The following is a 17118-nucleotide window of genomic DNA, read 5'->3' on the forward strand; positions in this document are numbered from 1 at the left end:
CCCTGTTACTCACGGCGCGACACGCAGCAGACACCTACGAGCCACACTGCCCTCCCAGCCCTTGCTTGGGCCAGGGGGCCAGGGGGCCAGGCCCTGAGCGGGCGGCCTGATACCCCTGTTTGTTCCTTGTCTCCCCAGCTCATCTCTCAGGATGAGGCAGACCGCCGAGGGAAGGTCTACGACAAATACATGTCCAGCTTCCTCTTCAACCTCAACAACGGTCTGGAGCCTGCCTCTCCCTCCCTCCCTCCCCCCCCTCCATGCCCTCCCAGCCCCGCTCTCCCCTATGTCACAGGGATGGGTGATCCCAGCTGCTCCACTTCCATCCAGCTTCCTGCTAAAGGGCCTGAGAAGGCAGTGGATGATGGCCGGGGTTCTTGGGTCCCCAACACCCATGTTGGAGACCTGGATGGAGTTCTGGGCCCCCAGCTTCCGCATTTGCAGAGTGAAGTAGCAGATGGGAGAGCCCCCCACCACTTTATCTGTCACTGCGCCTTTGAAATAAATGAGCAAATAAATCTTAAAAAAATTATTTTTAAATAATTTTCATGGGGCCAGCATTGTGGCATATTGGGTTAAGCCTCTGCCTGCAACGCTGGCATCCCAAATGGGCAGCAGTTCGAGTCCTGGCTGCTCCACTTCTGGTACAGCTTCTTGCTTATGTCTGGGGAAAGCAGCAGAAGACCAATTAGGAGACCCGGAGGAAGCTCTTGGCTCCTGGCTTTAGGAGCTAGTTCTGGCCTTTGCAGCCATTTGGGGAGTGAACCAATGGATAGAAGATATTTCTCTCCCCTCCCTCTTTCTCTCTCTCTCTCTCCCCACTCCCCCTCTCCCTCCCTCCCTCTCTCCCTCTCTTCCCCTCTCCCCCCCCCTTCTCCCCCTCTCACTTTCCCCCTCTCCCCCCACCTCTCTCTCCTTCCTCCCTCTCTTCCCTTCTCTCTGTAACTGGCTCTTTCAAATAAATAAAGTAAATCTTTTTTTAAAAAGCAGTCTTCATGCCCAGTAGGTGAGAGGCAGCAGTCTGTGAGGCTCACCAGGAGGGCTTCCTAGGCCGGTGCTTCCCTGGCCGCGCTGGGGCCCAGGCGTCTGAGCGGTTTCTGTTACTGCTTTGTGGATTTGAAGCGCGGCTGAAGGAGCCAGAGTCGGCCCTGCGCTCATCGTCTTCCCTGATGTGCTTTCTACAGACTTTGTTGTGGATGCCACGCGGAAAGGAAACAAAATTCGATTTGCAAACCATTCTGTGAACCCCAACTGTTACGCCAAAGGTGAGTTCCCGCAGCCTCCGAGGGCAGCGGGATGGCCGCCCCGCTCACTGTCACTCCAGCCCTCGTCAGCTCTTTCCATAACTCAGCTGTTTCTTATCCAGAGATAATCACGATTAATGCCTTTCAATCCTGATAGCGAGTTGGGCCTCTCGCTGTTTCATAATCTGCTTTTTCAGTGTTATAAACACTTTCCCACAAATATGATTGAAAGATAATTCTTTGCCCACATCAGAGTGGTGGAGTTAAGAGCACAGGGGCGTCATTGCTGCTTGTCCAAGTCCCCTTGGTTTATGCTTTCCTGGGAGTTTGGGGACGTCCTCCCTGCTGGCTCGGAGCTGACCCGGAGCCCTGCCTGGGCTCTTGTCTCTGCAGTGGTCATGGTGAACGGAGACCATCGCATCGGGATCTTTGCCAAGAGGGCGATTCAGGCAGGCGAAGAGCTCTTCTTTGACTACAGGTGGGTGGCTGGCCACGGTGCTCACAAGCGGTGGCTGCCAGGATTGCGGTGGCCTCTGGGGCCCTGCCTCAGAAGTGGGGCCCCTGTCCAGGGCTGTGGGGAGGAGGCGGGGAAGTGAGACGGGCGGGAGCCCTGCCTGCCCGTCACAACATCCGTGAGAGTAACCTGGCTCCCCTCCTGCCCTGGGACAGGTACAGCCAAGCCGATGCCCTCAAGTACGTGGGGATTGAGAGGGAGACCGACGTCCTCTAGCCGCCTGTCCCGCCCCCGCCCGCGACACAGTGGCGGCACCGTCCTTGCTTTCACGCACGCACCACTGCTGCTGAGTTCCCGTACTGTGTCTTCCACGCCGAGAAATCCCCCGCCTACTCCCTCTGTTGCGAGGCCTCAGCTGCATCCCGTGGGGGCGGAAGGGGAGACAGAGGCAGAGCAAGCTGCGGAAGAGTGGGGCTGCCCCCCAGGGCTCAGAGGAAGAGTGCACAGCTGGGTGGTTGGCCTAGGCTCGGCTCTGGTCCGCGGGCCACAGCGGGCACCCCAGCCAGTCCCTACCGACCGCCAGCCCAACGCAGAGCTTTCCCGACAGAGGGTCCTGGTGGAACTGAGGTGCCAGGCATGGCTCAGCGGGCCTGAGGCCTGGACAGGACAGGCTGAGCGGAGCCTGGTCCCTGGAGCCTGTGTGAGTTAGGGGCAAGCCTGGCCGGCAGCACAGCCGCAGAGGGAGGTGGGCGCCCCCGCCACCTCCTCCTCAGTGAGAGCAGGGCCCAAGTCCAGGCTGGATGCTAGAGGAAGCAAGTGAGGGCCGCCCTCCCGTGGGCAGGGCGGGAGAAGCAGCCCGCCGTCCCAAGTGCAGCTGCCAGATTGGAGAACGCCATCTCCATGCGCCGTGCAGATAGATGGAGATGTGTTCGTGCCTTCCAGGAGCAGGGGCAGTGCCCAGCTCCCTCTGACAGCCTGGCCTCCGGCTGCAGGCGGGCCACTTCCTGGAGAGGCCAGGCCTGGGGCCAGTGCTGCTGGTGTCTTCAGGGTATATGGGCAAGGCCTGGCCTGGGGAGGGAGAAGTTGTAGGCGTGACTCCCTGTTCACAGCTCCTGCTGTTGGAAAGCGCGAGTTGGCTGGAAGTGGAGGGGTGTAGTTAGGATGGCAGCGCACGTGCCGGGCAGGGAACCCCCCGCCCCAGTCTGTGATGCCTCCTCTCGGGGCTTGATGCAGAGCAAAGCACTTTATTTGAGAAAGTCTGGGAGTGGGGTGATGGCTGAGCCGAGGTTGCAGGGCCCCTGCTCAGTCCCACCCTGGAGTGGGGAGCATGTGGGCTGGAAGATTCTCCTCCAGTTCTGACTCATCTCGGGAGGCAGCAGGAGCCAAGAGACCGGAGCCGGCAAGAGCTGCCTGCTGTGTGGGTGCAGTGCTGCACTGGTGGGGAGCGAGGCGTGCGCCGGGGAGGAAGGAGTCGGGCAGGCTCAGAGTCTGGTCCCCGGCCTCCGCTGACCACTCCTCCCTCCCTCCCACCCCCCCACCCCACTGGCTGTCCCAGGAAGGCAGAAGTGGGGCTCCCTATGGCCACACCGCTCTGGGACACGCACGCTCACACACACACACACACACACACACACACACACACTGACCACACTGGTGGGCACACAGCCAGTTCCTGATAGAACCTCTTCCCCTCGCTGGGCAAGCCACTGCCTGGACCTGCTGCGGTTGCCTTGTGCGTCAGAGATGCCCCCAGCCGGACTGTGGGCTCTGTATTACTCCCAAGGGGGAGAGCAGAGGCAGAGACGCAGGAAGGAGCAGGCCAGTGTGAAACCCAGGGGGCTAGGCTGCCCCCACCTTCTCAGTGAGCAACCAGGGACTGGCCCTGCTCCCCAGTTCTAGGCCACAGGTACTCCTGCACCTCCACACCTTTCCCCCATTCCTGCTGTCCCCCACTTCTAATGACGGGTCTTGACCCCTCTGCCCTGCACACCTTGATGGGTGGCGCAGGGTGGTGGGCACTGGAGAGGCTGGAGGACGTGCGGCTTTGTCGCCAGTGAACTCCGCGCACTTTAAAGTCCTGTGGCTTGTGACCTCTCAATCTGAATAAAGTGTCAGAATCCACCTGGGCAAGTGGAGTGCCGTGTGTCTCGGGGCTGCAAGGGCCTGGGGAGGGCGGCACAGGAGTAGGTCAGCCGGAAGCGGCCGAGTCGGGTCCCCGCTGACCGCTCACATCTGGGGCTGGGCCCTGGCAGAAGCTGCAAATTCCTAGCGCTCCCTCTAGGAACTCCTGGGCCCTCGGGTCAGTTCCCTTCAAAGTGTTCCACTTTCCCAAGCACAGGGCCAGCACCGTACACAGCTGGGGCTCTGCCACTCTGCTTTATTGGACGGCTCTGCAGAGCGGCGTGAGTGACCAGCAGGACTCATGGCAGGCCCCACACAGGGGACGCCAGCTACAGACTGTGGGCACAGGACAGGACAGCTGACTGGGGTTTTCTTTTATATATAAACAGGTAATAATTTAAAAAATTAGAATAATATATACTGTTTCCCTAGAGACAGACTCATCAACAACAAATAAGTACATAAAGAATAGGACCTCCTGGGCAAACGAAGCAGCGTCCACAAGCGGGAAGAGGGCTCCTCGTGCACTGGGGAGGGGCCGAGCCTCCAGACAGGCCCCACGGCTGCTGCGCGTCTTGGCAGGGGGCACGGCAGAGGGCTGGCCAGGCAGGGCGTGTGCGATAGTTTCTCTACATTGCGCATTCTTTATGGCTTTGGCTAAAGCGGTGAAGCAGCGGAGGTACTAAGGTGCTAAACTGAGGCCTCTTGGTCTCTGTGCAAAAAACAAAACGAGGGGGTGGGGACAGCAGGGAAGCCCCCCTCGCAGGGCTGAGAGGAAGCAGGTGGGAGACGGTTGGCAGGGCGGGGGGAGTCTGGGGGGACAGGATTAGCAGCCTCCTCCCCCTGCCCTGCACAGCCCTGTAGCTGCACATCTGTCCCTGCTGATAGAGTCTGTGGGGAGGGAGGCGGTTCCTCTCCCTGGAACTCTAGTTAATCCCTGGCAGCAGCTGGGACAGAGATGGCTGGAAGGGCCTCCTGCCCCGAGGGGCCTGGGGAGACGGGGTCAGCAGCGCGGAGGGGTAGGCAGTGAGGCTCGGCCGCTCCTTTTGGTCCCATCTGTAGCTCTGCCCACCAGACCTGGCAGCAGGGGCATCTGGGTAAGCAGAGCCAGCTACGTGGAGCCAAGTGTCCCTGACGGGGTGGGGACGAGGCGAGGACTGGGGGATTCCGAGGACTTGGACTTGGCCCCCGAAGCCCTTCTCCTGACTCATTCTGACCTGGACTCCTCCAGGATCTGGGGTAGGTTCTGGTCCCGAGGGCCAGGGGCCGGGGCCGGGGCTGGACCAGGAGCGGGGGCCGGAACTTGGGTGGGAGCTGGTGTGGGGGTAGGGGCCTGGGCGGCGCCTGTGGCAGGCAGGGGAGGTTTGCCACCAGCATGGTAGTCGTGGGTGGCCTTGGGCTCGTTGGTGTGATAGGAGCCCTTGTAGCGGTGGTTCTGCAGATAGAAGAGCACCAGCATCCCCACCAGTCCCAGCAGCAGGAAGGCCACCAAGACTGCAAGGAGGGAAAGGAACCGTTCAGGGCTGCTTCCTGGAGCCCCCCCCTCCCCTCCCCCTTTCTCCTCTCTCACACACACACTAGGAAGCCATCCTAAATGTACTAGTTCTGGGTTCCTGGCTTAGCCCCTGCTCACGTGTAGTTCTAGTATTCTCTTCTACATCCCTGGTGGTCCCCACAGCTCCTTATCCCTGCAGGTGTCACGGCACCCCCCTCCCCCATTTCCTCCTTCCTTAGCTGTAGTCCCATTTCAACACTTCAGTTAAAGACTGCTAGCATCCTCAATACTAAGAAATGTCCAGCTTGATTTCACACCACCCTCAGCGTGGCCCGGCTCCTCCTGGGACCAGCAGTCACCCAGCACCTGTGCCACCCCTCAGCCCCAGGGAAGGGTAGCGAGGGTGCCCTCCATGGAGCTCAGGGTGCCGATGGGGCTACTCACAGCCTAGCAGAATGGCCACCCAGCCGTCGTCATGGTAGTAGGGAAAGTCTGGTGGGGAGACAGCAGCAGTCAGGACCCCCGTGCTCAGAACCGCTTCCCACCCCACCGTCTGGGTCCCGGGGCCGTACCTGGGGGCAGGTACCAGGGGTCGAGCTCAGGCGGCACCTCAGAGACGAGCCGTGGCATGGCCCCACAGTTAGACTCGGCCAGCTCGCCCTGCACGCGGAGGGCTTCGGCCAGCTCTGCCGTCATGGGCCGAGGGCTGCGGAAGTGGGTCTTGAGGGGAGCCACGTTGTTGAATCGAACACCAGACAGGCAGCCCGAGAAACCGGGGGTGTTGTAGCGCTGGATCTCTGGGTCAATGACTCCTGTCTCTGAGGGAGAGGCGGGCCCAGAGAGAGAAAGGCTGGACCACCGGGAGCCCTGTGCTCCCACCACCATGGGCTTCTCACCCACCCTTCCTGCCACCCCCACGGCCACTCCCAGTGCCTTCGCTCTGCCCTAGGCTCCTGGGCCTTCAGCCCCTGCTCACCCATCACGCGCCCGAGATACAAGGCCTTGGGTGAGTCCAGCTGGCTGTCCACCAACAGTGAGAACTTCTGTTCTGTCATGGAGAAGTAGTCCACCTGCGGGCAGGGGGCAGAGCGGATGACGGAGGGAGGACCCAGGCGAAACCCAGAGGCAGACGCGGCCAAGACCACGCAGGAACTCTCGTGCTCTCCCAACCCGCGTGTCAGTGGGTGGATCCTACTCTGTCCAAGGTGGGCAGCTGCTGGCCACTGTGTAGGACTTGGTGTGTTGAAAAAAATAAAACTAAAGAACAAACCCTAGTTTGGGGTCAGACATTGGGTCTAATGGTTAGGATGCCCACATCCCACATCTGAGCGCTGGGTTTGAGTCTCGGCTCTGGCTCCTGACTCCAGCTCCCTGCTGATGGCACTCCCTGGAGGGCAGCTGTGACGGCTCAGGTGACTGGGTTCCCGCCACCCACTTGAGAGACCTGGGTTTGAGTCCCCAGCTCCCCGATTCTGCTCCTCCATCATTGTGGGCATTTGAGAAGTGAACCAGCAGATGAGAAAACTCTGTCTCAAACAAAAAAAATTTTTTTTTTCCTAAAAACCATGATTTTTGCATCCCATCTCAGAGTGTTGCTTTGAGTCTGGCTGTTCTACTTCTGATCCAGCTCCCTGTCAGTGCACCTGGGAAGGCAGCAGATGGTGACCCAAGTGCTTGGGCCCCTGCACCCATGTGGGAGACCTGGATGGAATTCCTGGCTCTTGGCTTCAGCTTGGCCCAGGCCTAGCTATTGTAGCCATTTTGGGGAGTGACCAGAGAACAGAAGATCTCTCTCTTTTTGTCTCCCCTCCATGTCGCTTTGTCTTTTAAATAAATGAAGGAGGAGGAGGAAGAAGAGGAGGGGGTGGGGAGGAGGAGACAGCAAGTCCCGTCTCCTGTCTTTGCAGCTCAGCTCACTAGAGGTTTGACTTCGGGAAAAGCACTTTACTCTTGGCGCTGGTCCACTGATTCTGCCGACCTGCACCACGGCACAGAAGCACTGGCAGGGCACGGGAGGCGGGGTACATGGAGTCCTCCGTGCACCGCAGTGGCTCTGCAGGTGTCAATCCTTGACATTCCCCGCCCCCCCCCCCCGGACGCCCCAGCGGGGGCCACAAGCCGATGACCGGAGGCCCCTCTGCCCCAGCACGCACCTGGATGAAGAGGTTGCGGTAGACCCGGGTGATGTTGACGCTGTGCGGCTGCCCGTCGGTCACCGGCCGCGTGGTCAGCTGGTACACATAGGGACTGGTGCCCAGTTGATAGCGCAGCTGCAGGGTCCCTGCGGGAGGGGAGGCCGAGGGTGGGGTCTCCTCACAGCTCCCGCAACCCCACCTCGTGGGAGCGCTCGGGGCCTGGTGTCAGCGAGATGAAGGCGGCGGCGGGTGGGCCCAAGGGGCGCTCACCGTCCTCCTTGATGAGCACGGCCATGTAGTCCCGCACGAAGGAGCTGACGTAGAGCAGGACCGCGGGGGCCGAGCTCGTGCTGAAGCTGAAGGACACCTCCTCGCCCGTGACGTTGTACACAGGCCCGCGGTAGCCAGGCACGGGCCGGCCAGGCTGGGGGTACTCGGGCAGGCGGTACCCAGGGCCGTGGTAGCCGGGCACGTAGCCGGGAGTGTCGTAGCCGGGGACGTAGCCAGGCTCATAGCCTGGCACCGGCCGGCTCAGCATGTGGGAGAACTCGCGGGCCGCGGAGCGCAGGGCCGACTGCAGGTTGTAGCGCATCCAGGTGCCCGGCTCAAAGAAGCCACCAATGTCTGCGGGCAGAGGCAGTGAGGTCAGCGCCCCTGGCTGCCTCCTCAGTCCCCAAGTCTGTCTGTCTCTCTCTCTCTGTCTCACCACACAGATGCGCGCCCGCTTCCATCTCGGCCATCATCACAGCGTCTCACCACACACAGATGCGCGCCCGCTTCCATCTCGGCCATCATCACAGCCCTACATTTACTTCCAGGTCACCTTGAGCCCCCTCGGTCACAAAATGGAAACTTGAGGGATCATCTAATCCAACCCCAGAAGGGGACACTGAGGCTCAGGGACTGGCAGTGACTTGCCTAAGAACACACCAGAAGTGAGAGCCAAGATTCGATTGACACGCTGACCCCATCCAGTGTATGTGCCATTCCTCACCCCTGCAAACCAAGGCCCGAGTCTGCTGCCCCTAAGCCTCCACATCTCCCTCGTCCAGCACACTCCTCCCCGCACCCCTGCCAGCCTCAGGGAGCCCGCGGTGCGGGCTGTGTGCAGAATCTTGCAAGGCTGAATGTCTGGGTTTGTTTTCACCAAGAGCCAGGGTGGAGCTGGGTTTTAGGAGTGTAGCAGCCGTCAACAGGAAATGGCATGGAGGGGCTCAGACAGGCCAAGGACTAAAGGCAGGTAAGGTGGCAACCTGTGGCCTTGGGGCCTGTGGGACCATGGCCAAGGTACTGGCCTGAAGCCTCCCAGCTCTCTGTGCACCTGCTAGCTGGGCCAGCCCCACCAGGGAGCACCCGGCACCTTCTCCTGTCTGACTGCCCACCTTCTCAAAGCTCAGGAGCCCAGGGACACCCCGAGCTTTCCCTGGCGCTGGCTTTACGCCCTCCTGCCCTCCTCCCTCCAGCCCGCTGTGCCCCGGGAGCAGCAGCACTGACCGCGGTTGCAGTACGGCCCATCGAACGCCGTGAGGTCACAGTCACACGTGTAGTAGCTGTAGCGCTCCACGCAGCGGCCTCCGTGGAAACAGGGGAAGCGGGGGTGGGAGCAGCGGCCCGTGCAGTTGGGCGAGGTGCCCTCGGTGGCATTGGCACGGCCTTCCAGGTTCAGAGTCACCCCGTTCAGACGCATGGCCCTCAAGCAGCCCACGAAGGGGCGCCTCTTGAGCTCCGCAGATCCTGGGAGGAGCAGACGGGTCCGGGTCGGGCAGGGAAGGGGGCTCAGCCTGCCCTGGAGCACAGAGGGCAGCCCTGGGGCAGGGGGAGGGCAAGGTCAGGGGAGCCTCGGGCCCGCCTCTGGCCGGGGCTCACCGACGTAGAGGGGCTGGTCGTACTCCAGCCAGATGTAGGTCTGCGGGGGCATGGGCCGCAGCACCCAGGGCCGGTGATCCACGCGGAGCCGGGCCTGCTTCACGTTGATTTCAGCGCGGACCAGGTGCCACTCGTCGTCATCAAACTCAAAGTCGTCCGAGTGCACCGTCAGGTTCTCGTCCCCGTTGCCCACATCGAAGGCAAAGACCACGTCCCGGGAGGCTGGGCAGTGTGGCGGCGGGGGAGGGAGGGGGCACAAAGGGCTCAGACTTGCAAGGTCACCCCTGGCCAGATGCAGCCCCTCTGCCTCACCTCTGGGGGCTCCTCCACCAGCCTCCTCCCCCTACAACTTGACCTTGGCCTGCGACAGACTCTTGAAACTGCTTAAAGCCTCAGGCCCTTGGGCTCCAGGCACGCTTGCAGCCCCCAGCCCCACCGCTCAGCCGAGTGGGAGGGCCCCAGGAACCCAGCTTCCTTCTCTACACCTATTCAGGGGGGACTGAGATCCAGAGAGGTGAAGCGAGCACCCACGGTCACACAGCACAGAGCTCGGACCCCAACTCAGGGCCAGCCAAGCCTGTCCATGCCAGTCTCCTGGCCCAGCCTCCGCCCAGCCCGAGTTTCCCCGGGGATATATTCTTGCCCCCCACCCTGCCCCGCGGCCGCCTCCCTTCCAGAGTCTGCCTGCTCACTGTTGAGCTCCAGCCGCACGTAGGGTCGGCGCCACTGGCAGTAGGGGCCCCCCATGTTCTCCAGGAAGACGCCGGAGGGGGCCGAGGTCCTGAAGTAGAAGGAGACGTCCAGGCTGTGGTTGGCGCGGATTGGGGGGAAGCGAAGCGCGGCCCCGGTGTGGAAGGAGATGGTGTTCCAAGAATTTCCTGCAAAAGCGCACGTGGCAAGGGCTCGTCAGGGAGCTAAGGGGTGGCCCAGGCGGGATGAACAGGGCAACCCGCCAGTGAGGGTCGGATCACAGCAGCGGTGGCCGCCAGGGCATCCTGAAAACACCCCCCCCCCCCTCGCTGGGCCAGGTGGCCTGGATTCTGGAAACCTAAGAGCCAGCTTGGGGGCCGCACACAGATGGGGTCTGCCACTCACGGTCGCCATAGCAACGCAGGGGCCTCAGGAAGAACTGAGCCTCGGAAGTGGAGCGGTTCGTGTCCCCCACCACCACCTGCGTGACGGGCAGGTGGTCCACGAAGGTGAGCAGTCCCTTGTCGGTCCTCCTGCAGGGGCGGGGCGGGAGGCGCTGGCTCAGCCCCCACCACTCAGCTCCCCCTGCAGGCCTGAAGCCCCCGGGCCCTGCCCCCTCACCACTGCGGCTGGTCGGCATCGCAGTTGCAATGCAGGGCAGGGTCCACACAGCTCCGGTCCAGGCCGCAGGCACAGCGCTGGATCCCGGGCTGCGAGCCTCCCCAGTAGAAGTGCTGCTCCTCGTTTCGGCCGATCCAAAAGCTGTAGGGGTAGCCTCCTGGGGGCGGGGGGCACGCAGCTTCCAGGCCCTGTGCCTCCATCAGCCTGCAGGCTCCTCCCGCCCCGGGGTCCCACGGGAACCTCCCCCCCAGGTCAGGCCGCCACCACTCGCCCTCCCTGCCCCCAGCCCTAACCTCCCGTGTTGAGCAGGCGGGAATTGTAACAGGAGAACTCGATCCACTGTTCACAGTGCTGGGAAGCGTTGGCCAGGGCGCTGACTTCCTCCCAGGACGCGTTCCAGTACTGCACGGCCCCCAGGAAGGGCCGCTCCATGCTGGAACCTGTCACCCGCGTCGTCCACAGCCTGTCGTGCCGCACAACTGTCCATGCTCGGTTCTCTGGAAGAGGCGGGGTGGGGACAGAGCTTTGGCTGTTCACCGGGCTTTCTCCACCCGTCTCCCTGCCCGCCCCGCCCCCACTGCTGCTGTCCAGAGCCAGGAAATGTGGCCAGCAGCCCCGTCCAGCCCAGGCCTGCCCTCTGCTTTGGAGGCTGCTGGCGGGACAGCTGGAACGGGCCGGGAAGTGGGAGTCTAGCCACAAGGCCCAACAACAAGTCCCTAGTGTCCCCTTCCCCTGCTGAGGTTTGCCTCACTGCCCCCACCCCCGCTCCAGCCTTCCCCGTGCGCCGGGTCAGCTGCCCCTCACCACCCAGCAGGAGGACTGACCTCGGATATCACAGTACACTACAAATGGCTTCAGGGGGCCGCTGCCATCAGGGTCAATGGTGAAGTTTCCAGAAGTCTTCCCGCTGAGCCGATAAGCCTCACACGATTCCTTATACAAAGCTGGCGGGCACCACGGTAGGGAGGAGGCAGTCCCGGGGTTAGGGGGCCAGGAGGGCGGGCCCCAGGCCTCCCCCCCCCCCCCCCCCCGCTGCCAGCAGCCTCCCAGTCCCCAGCTGGCTCCTCCCCCAACCACTTACGCTGGTGGCAGGTCTCCCCCTTGTAGCCTGTCAGCTCGCAGTAGCAGATGAAGTCGTCCCAGGACTGGTAGCAGCGCCCATCATGCTCACACATGTTAGGGTGGCACCTAGGCAAGGGGTCAGCACCCAGGGGTGGACGCTGACGGGCAGCTGGGGAATGTTTCACCCCCAGCCCCTGGAGGCACCGGAACCCTGCGAGACACACCCGATCTCCCTAACCAGGTATATGGCCAGGCGCGGGGGCACTGAGCAGTCCCGTGGCTCAAGTACTGCCGTTCCCCCTTCCCCAAAAGAGCAAAAAGTGCCTTATTCTACCCCCACCCACCCACACCCACACCCCTCCCTCTAGGACCAAGCAGATGCTTGGTTTCCCGAGTCCAAGGGAAGAGACAGGAGCTGAGTGGTCCAGGAGGAGCTGGGAGAGGCACTCCCGCTGGGAGCCCGGGGCGTCCCCTGTGAGGGAGAGGGCTCTGAATACCTGTCGGTGATGCCGCACGTGTCAAAGAGGACCTCAGCGTAGTAGCCGAGCCGCCGGAACTCCACCAGGGTCAGGTTGACCAGCTGCCCGTCCACCTTGAGCAGCTCCATGCAGCCGTGGAAGGCCGTCTGGTTGGAGTGGCAGCCCCACCGACCGGCCGGCTTGGGACAACCTGCAGCAACCACCCTGTGAGGCCGTCCCCGGGGAGACCCGAGAGACCCTCCCCCAGGGAAGAAAGGGGTGCTGGGAGCACAGTGCAAACTAGGGAGTGAGCTTTTGCGCCCCGAGCCTGGCCCATACGGAGCTCCCGCGGTGGCCCCACCCAGGTGGACAAGCATGGGGCCTCCCCCCCCCCCGGCCCAAGTGGGTCCGCACTCACCCCCAAAAAAGTAGGAGGTCCCCGTGCGGATCAGCAGTGGGTAGGAGACCCTGACCTCCGCACCCTCCACGTCGTCGATGCTGATGACTGCGTGGTTCTCCTGTGCCACAAAGTTCACCTCGTGCCAAAAGCCGTCATTCAGGCGGTACCCTGCACCAGCAAGGACGGGGTAAGCCGCAGCGCGGGGCGGTGGCTCACACCGGATGGTGCCATCTCCGAGCTCCTCCCTCCTCACAACCCCAGCAGGGGCTCCCCGCCCCCCAGTCTGCCTCCAGCCACGCCCCGGTCCCAGCACGGGGTGGGGGGCACCTCCAGCCCCGCCTGTCCCGCCCCCACCCAGCCTGCAGGGTCCCCGCCTGCCGCCCCTCACCCGCGGCGAACTGCAGCTTCTTGCGGCCAGGCTGCGCCACCGACACGTTGACCTGCCCTTCGCTGAGCATCAGCTCCACGTGGCCCAGCCCGTCCCCCAGGCGGGAGAAAAGCAGCAGCCCCGTGAGGTCCCACGTGCGAAAGCGGAAGGAGACAGCGAGGCGGCCGCGGCGCGGGAACCCGGGCACCTGCACGAAGTTGTGGGGGCCTCCGAAGTTGATGGGGTGCGGCACGGGGTCCAGGCACCGGAAGGCCACCTTACCCTAGGGGCGAGACGGGGCCGCGTCAGCACCCCTGAGCCCGCCTTGGCCGGGGCCTCCACTTCCACGTGGCGCGACGACCCCGGTGTTGGCGAGGCTGGGACCTCCAACCACGTCCAGGCCATCGCTCCTCTGCGCCGTCTGCACTTCCTTCTCTTCCGGTCCGACATTCGCGCAGGTGGCTGGGGTGGGAGTGGGGGTGGCTTAAGAAGCACCCCCAGCCCAAGAGCTTCCTCGGGCCTTCGCTCAGCGGCATGGCGCGCCCTGCCCCCCGCCCCCCCGCGTCCTCGGCTGCTAGCCAGGGAGGTGACAGGACCCTACCACAGCCTCGTAACTGGTGTGTGTGTGTGTGGGGGGGTGCCTGGCCATTGCTTTGGGGTTCCGTCCCCCGACCCCGACCCCCCAGCGCACTGGCCTCGAAGGTGATGCGCGAGTGGCGCCGCACAGCCAGGTCGGCGATGTTGACGCGGTTGAAGATGACGTTCTCCATGCAGCCGCGGAAGTTGTGCCGGTAGGCCAGGTTCTTCTGCGCCGCGCCCACCAGGCCCCCCACGAACATCTGCAGGGCGGGAGGGGGGCGCAGTGAGGCGCCGTGCACCCCCCCCCCCCCGCGCGCGCGCATGCACGCCTGACCAGGCTGGAGGCCCAGCCCGGACTCCCCCTGGGAGCGGCCGCAGGGTCCTGGGCAGGTCAGTGCCCCCGTCTGGGAGTCCCCCGGCGGATGGGAACTGTGCGAGGACCTAGGGGGACACGTCTACCTTGCCCTGTCCCCGAGTCTGGATTTGCAGAATCCATCTCAGGGTGGCGCCCGGGAGGGAGTCTGCGTACTAACATCCATGGGAACCCGCCGGCTTGCGGGGGAGCAGCCAAGTGTGCCAAGAGCTGCTTGGAGCTGCAGGCCCCGGAGAGCGAGCTCTTACCTCCGGGAGAGGCTTGCGCCCCCGCCCCACGCACACACCGCGTGGCGTGCCTCGCTCACCTCCGTGTCCAGGTTCAGCATCTCGAAGTCGCCGTTGAGCACGAAGCGCTGCACGTAGCCGTCCAGCGTGAGATTGGCATCGCGGCCAAAGCGGTCCAGGCGCACGTAGTGCCAGTGCTGATCATTGAGGACGCCGCCGGCGCTCACCGTGGTGTGGCCGGGCCGCGGCTGGATGGGGCTGCTGCCTGAGTGGGGGGCGGGGCGAGTGAGACCTCCCGCAGCGGAACCCCAGGGAGCCAGGGCCCTAAGGCCTTGGGCCGGCAGGGCAGGTGGGCGACCCGGAGGGGAGCATGCAGTGGTCACCACCGGCCGGCGCCCTTTGACCTGAGTCTCTGTTTCCCCAAGGCTGCTTCTCTCCCATCTCGCGGGGCGTATGAGAAGCCAAGGAGATTCAGCTTCCTAACCATCCCGTGCGTGTGTGCGTGTGTGCGTGTGTGTGTGTGTTGGGGGTGACAGAAAGCGGACTGAGGCTGGAGGAGCGCCTCGGCCAAGGTCACTCCGCCAAGGCCACCGCCCAGCCCTGCTTTGCTAGCAGCACACGCCATCAGTGCCACCAGCGAAGGGGAAGGGACTGGGTGGGTGGGTGCAAGGCGCGCGTGGGGAGTGGGGGGAGACCCCGGCTCACCCAAGCTCATGTGCAGCAGCAGGTGCGCCCCCTGCAGCTCCAGCGTCACGTAGTCGCCCTGGGCGCCCTCGGCGTGCAACAGGAGCCCGTCCTTCTCTTCCGTCTTGAAACTGAACGCGAACACGTCCCACAGGCTCCGGCTGACGCCCCGTGGGAAGCGGTAGGAGATGGCGTCATCGCCGTCGAAGTAGAGTACGTCGGCCTCTGCGGGAGGGGCAGCGGTGGGCCGGGGGCCGGGGAGCCCGCGCGCCGCCGCCCGCACACCGCCCGCGCCCTCCGCCCCGCTCACTGTAAGGGCAGCCATAGAGGCCGAGCCTCAGGCCGATCTTGCCGCGTGGGTTCCAGGCCAGCGGCACGATGCGGATGTAGCGCGCGGTGAAGTGGTAGTGCAGGTCGTGGCGCACCACCGCGGACTCATTCACGTTCCCGAAGAAGGTCTGCGGGGGTGGGGGAGAGGGAGAGAGTAGCGGCCACGGCCCCGCCCTCGGCTACGGCCCTCCGACTTCCGGAAAGCAAACACTCAGCCGTCTCGGTTTCCCTAGCCTAGAGTGTGCTCTCCCACCATCCTGTTATTTCCCCAAAACCCAGAGCACATGCCGCCTCCTCCAGGAAGCCCTCCCAGATTTCACTCAAGATGTCTTAAAAACCCTGTGAGCTGAAAGTGTCCAGCACACACGGAGAGCTGAGGGTCCCTCTGGGAAGGAGGCGCTACTCCCTCTCCTGTGCCCTCAGTACCTCCAGTACCCTCAGTACCGCCCAGCCTTGGGCCCAGAGCCAAGGAAGCTCCCCAAGTGCGCGCGCCCGGGTGCCGGGAGTACCGCGTTGTGCCCCCGCTGGTAGAAGGGTGTCCAGCTGTCCACGCGGTCACCGTAGAGCAGCATGTAGCGTGTGACCCAGTCCCAAGAATTGAAGGAGCCCTGGGTGGCCACGGCTCGGATCCGGTGCTTCTTCATTAAGTCTATCTGGAGCCATGGGTTCGGATCCCCAATCCGAGGCGACCATCCACTTATGCCTACAGAAGGGGCATGGCTTGCACCAGCGGAGCCCTCTCCCCCAGCCCCGGGGTGGTCCCCACCCGGCCGCGGGGCGGCGCTCACCGTGCAGCCGGGCGAAGCGCGGCGCCGTGAAGAGCCCGTAGTAGGAGGAGGCGCCCAGCGAACGCGCATACAAGGGCCCCACCAGCTCCTCGTCGCAGCCGTCTGGGGAGGGGAGGCGGCCCCGTCAGCCAGCGCCCGCCCCCGCGGCAGACCCAGCCCTAGTCCACTCAGCAGCTGCACACTGCCTTCAGCTCCCCGGGGGCACCTCGGGCCAGCCCTGGGGGTCCAATGCCACCTCTCTCCTAGCCCGGGAGCTGCCCCGATTCGTGATCCCCAGACACAGCCTCAAACCCCAGCATCTCCAGCACCGAAGGCGGCCCCAGCCTTAGCCCTAAGCCCACCCATCAGCCCCTCCCCCCAAACCTACACCAACCCCAGATTCAGAACCTGCTCCGAACCCCAGTCCTGGCCAGCACCCACTGTCACCGGCTCCCCGCGGCCAGCCCTAGCCCCGGTCAGCTTGGATCCCAGCCACAACCCCCAGCCCCCGGGCCAGCTCCAAAGTCCAGCCCCGTCCTCTGGCAACATCTTTGACCCAACTTAACGCCCAAGCCTAGCCTCGAGCCCAGGCGCTGGCCCGCGTCTGCATCCCAGCCCCAAAGCCCTGCCCAGAACGACTGCTGTCCTCTGCTCGGAGCCCGGCCCCGCACCGGGGCGTGCGCAGCGGCCTTGGAGCTGCATTGCGGAGCGCGGGGGAGAGGCCCGAGAGGGTGGGAGCGGGCCGGCGTGCGCCGCTGGGAAGGGCCGGCGACCACCCCGCCGCAATGCGGTGCGGGACCCGCCCTAGGAGCGCTGGGCTCGCGCGCCCGACCCCACCTGCCTCCGAGTCCAGCACTCACAGTAGCCCCAGCCCTGGACTCCCGAGACGGCGGCGGCGAGGACACAGAGGAGCCCGAGATGCATGCTGCAGGGCTGGCGGTCCCCGGCGGCGGCTCCCGAGCCCCGCTCCGCTCCGCTCCGGCTCGTGGGGTTCGCGTGCTCTCCTCCTCCGCCGCCTCTCCCACCCTCCCTCTCTCCCCTGCCCCCCCACCTCTCTCTCTCTTCCCGGTTCTCCGCTCTCCTCTCCTCTCCTTTCCACCCTCTCTCCTCTCACCTCCCCCTTCCCCAGCCTCCCTCTCCCCGCGCGCGCGTCCTCCCGGACCCCGCGCGAGCGCGCGCCTCAGCCCCGCGGCGAGAGGGCGGGGGTGGCGAGCGCCCGCTGCCGCCGCCGCCACCGCCGCCGCC

At 64.3% G+C, this 17118-nt stretch overlaps 2 protein-coding genes across 14 annotated transcripts in view; one reads left to right on the plus strand and one right to left on the minus strand.

Moving 5' to 3' along the window:
• EZH1 (enhancer of zeste 1 polycomb repressive complex 2 subunit) overlaps nucleotides 1-3819 on the plus strand; it is a 39229-nt gene extending 35410 nt beyond the window's left edge. For all 12 annotated transcript variants that reach the window (XR_011383462.1, XR_011383461.1, XM_008271515.4 and 9 more), the window contains 4 exons: nucleotides 139-220; nucleotides 1185-1265; nucleotides 1638-1722; nucleotides 1914-3819. Coding sequence is in view for 10 of the 12 variants with exons in the window: in XM_008271515.4 (XP_008269737.1) it covers nucleotides 139-220; nucleotides 1185-1265; nucleotides 1638-1722; nucleotides 1914-1974 (309 nt within the window). In the remaining 2 variants the exon portion in view is untranslated. The remainder of the gene's footprint in view (nucleotides 1-138; nucleotides 221-1184; nucleotides 1266-1637; nucleotides 1723-1913) is intronic.
• Nucleotides 3820-4055: 236 nt separating this feature from the next.
• On the minus strand, nucleotides 4056-17116 carry CNTNAP1 (contactin associated protein 1). Of its 2 annotated transcripts, none has more exons than XM_017349208.3 (24): nucleotides 16734-17116; nucleotides 15895-15996; nucleotides 15616-15809; nucleotides 15087-15234; nucleotides 14798-15001; nucleotides 14173-14357; nucleotides 13609-13752; nucleotides 12935-13196; nucleotides 12565-12714; nucleotides 12186-12357; nucleotides 11708-11814; nucleotides 11451-11570; nucleotides 10920-11123; nucleotides 10627-10783; nucleotides 10411-10538; nucleotides 10008-10193; nucleotides 9316-9537; nucleotides 8944-9183; nucleotides 7720-8073; nucleotides 7468-7595; nucleotides 6291-6384; nucleotides 5887-6132; nucleotides 5759-5806; nucleotides 4056-5313 (listed from the first exon to the last, which is right to left on the minus strand). In XM_017349208.3, the coding sequence occupies exons 1-24, from the start codon at nucleotides 16795-16797 to the stop codon at nucleotides 5027-5029; spliced, it is 4146 nt and encodes a 1381-aa protein (XP_017204697.1). In that variant the 5' UTR covers nucleotides 16798-17116; the 3' UTR covers nucleotides 4056-5026. The 2 variants fall into 2 exon arrangements, with proteins under 2 accessions (XP_017204697.1, XP_051680929.1); XM_051824969.2 differs by having other exon boundaries at nucleotides 16711-17116.
• Nucleotides 17117-17118: the final 2 nt, after the last annotated feature.

This window comes from Oryctolagus cuniculus, chromosome 17, assembly GCF_964237555.1.
Source record: "Oryctolagus cuniculus chromosome 17, mOryCun1.1, whole genome shotgun sequence".
NCBI lineage: Eukaryota > Metazoa > Chordata > Mammalia > Lagomorpha > Leporidae > Oryctolagus > Oryctolagus cuniculus.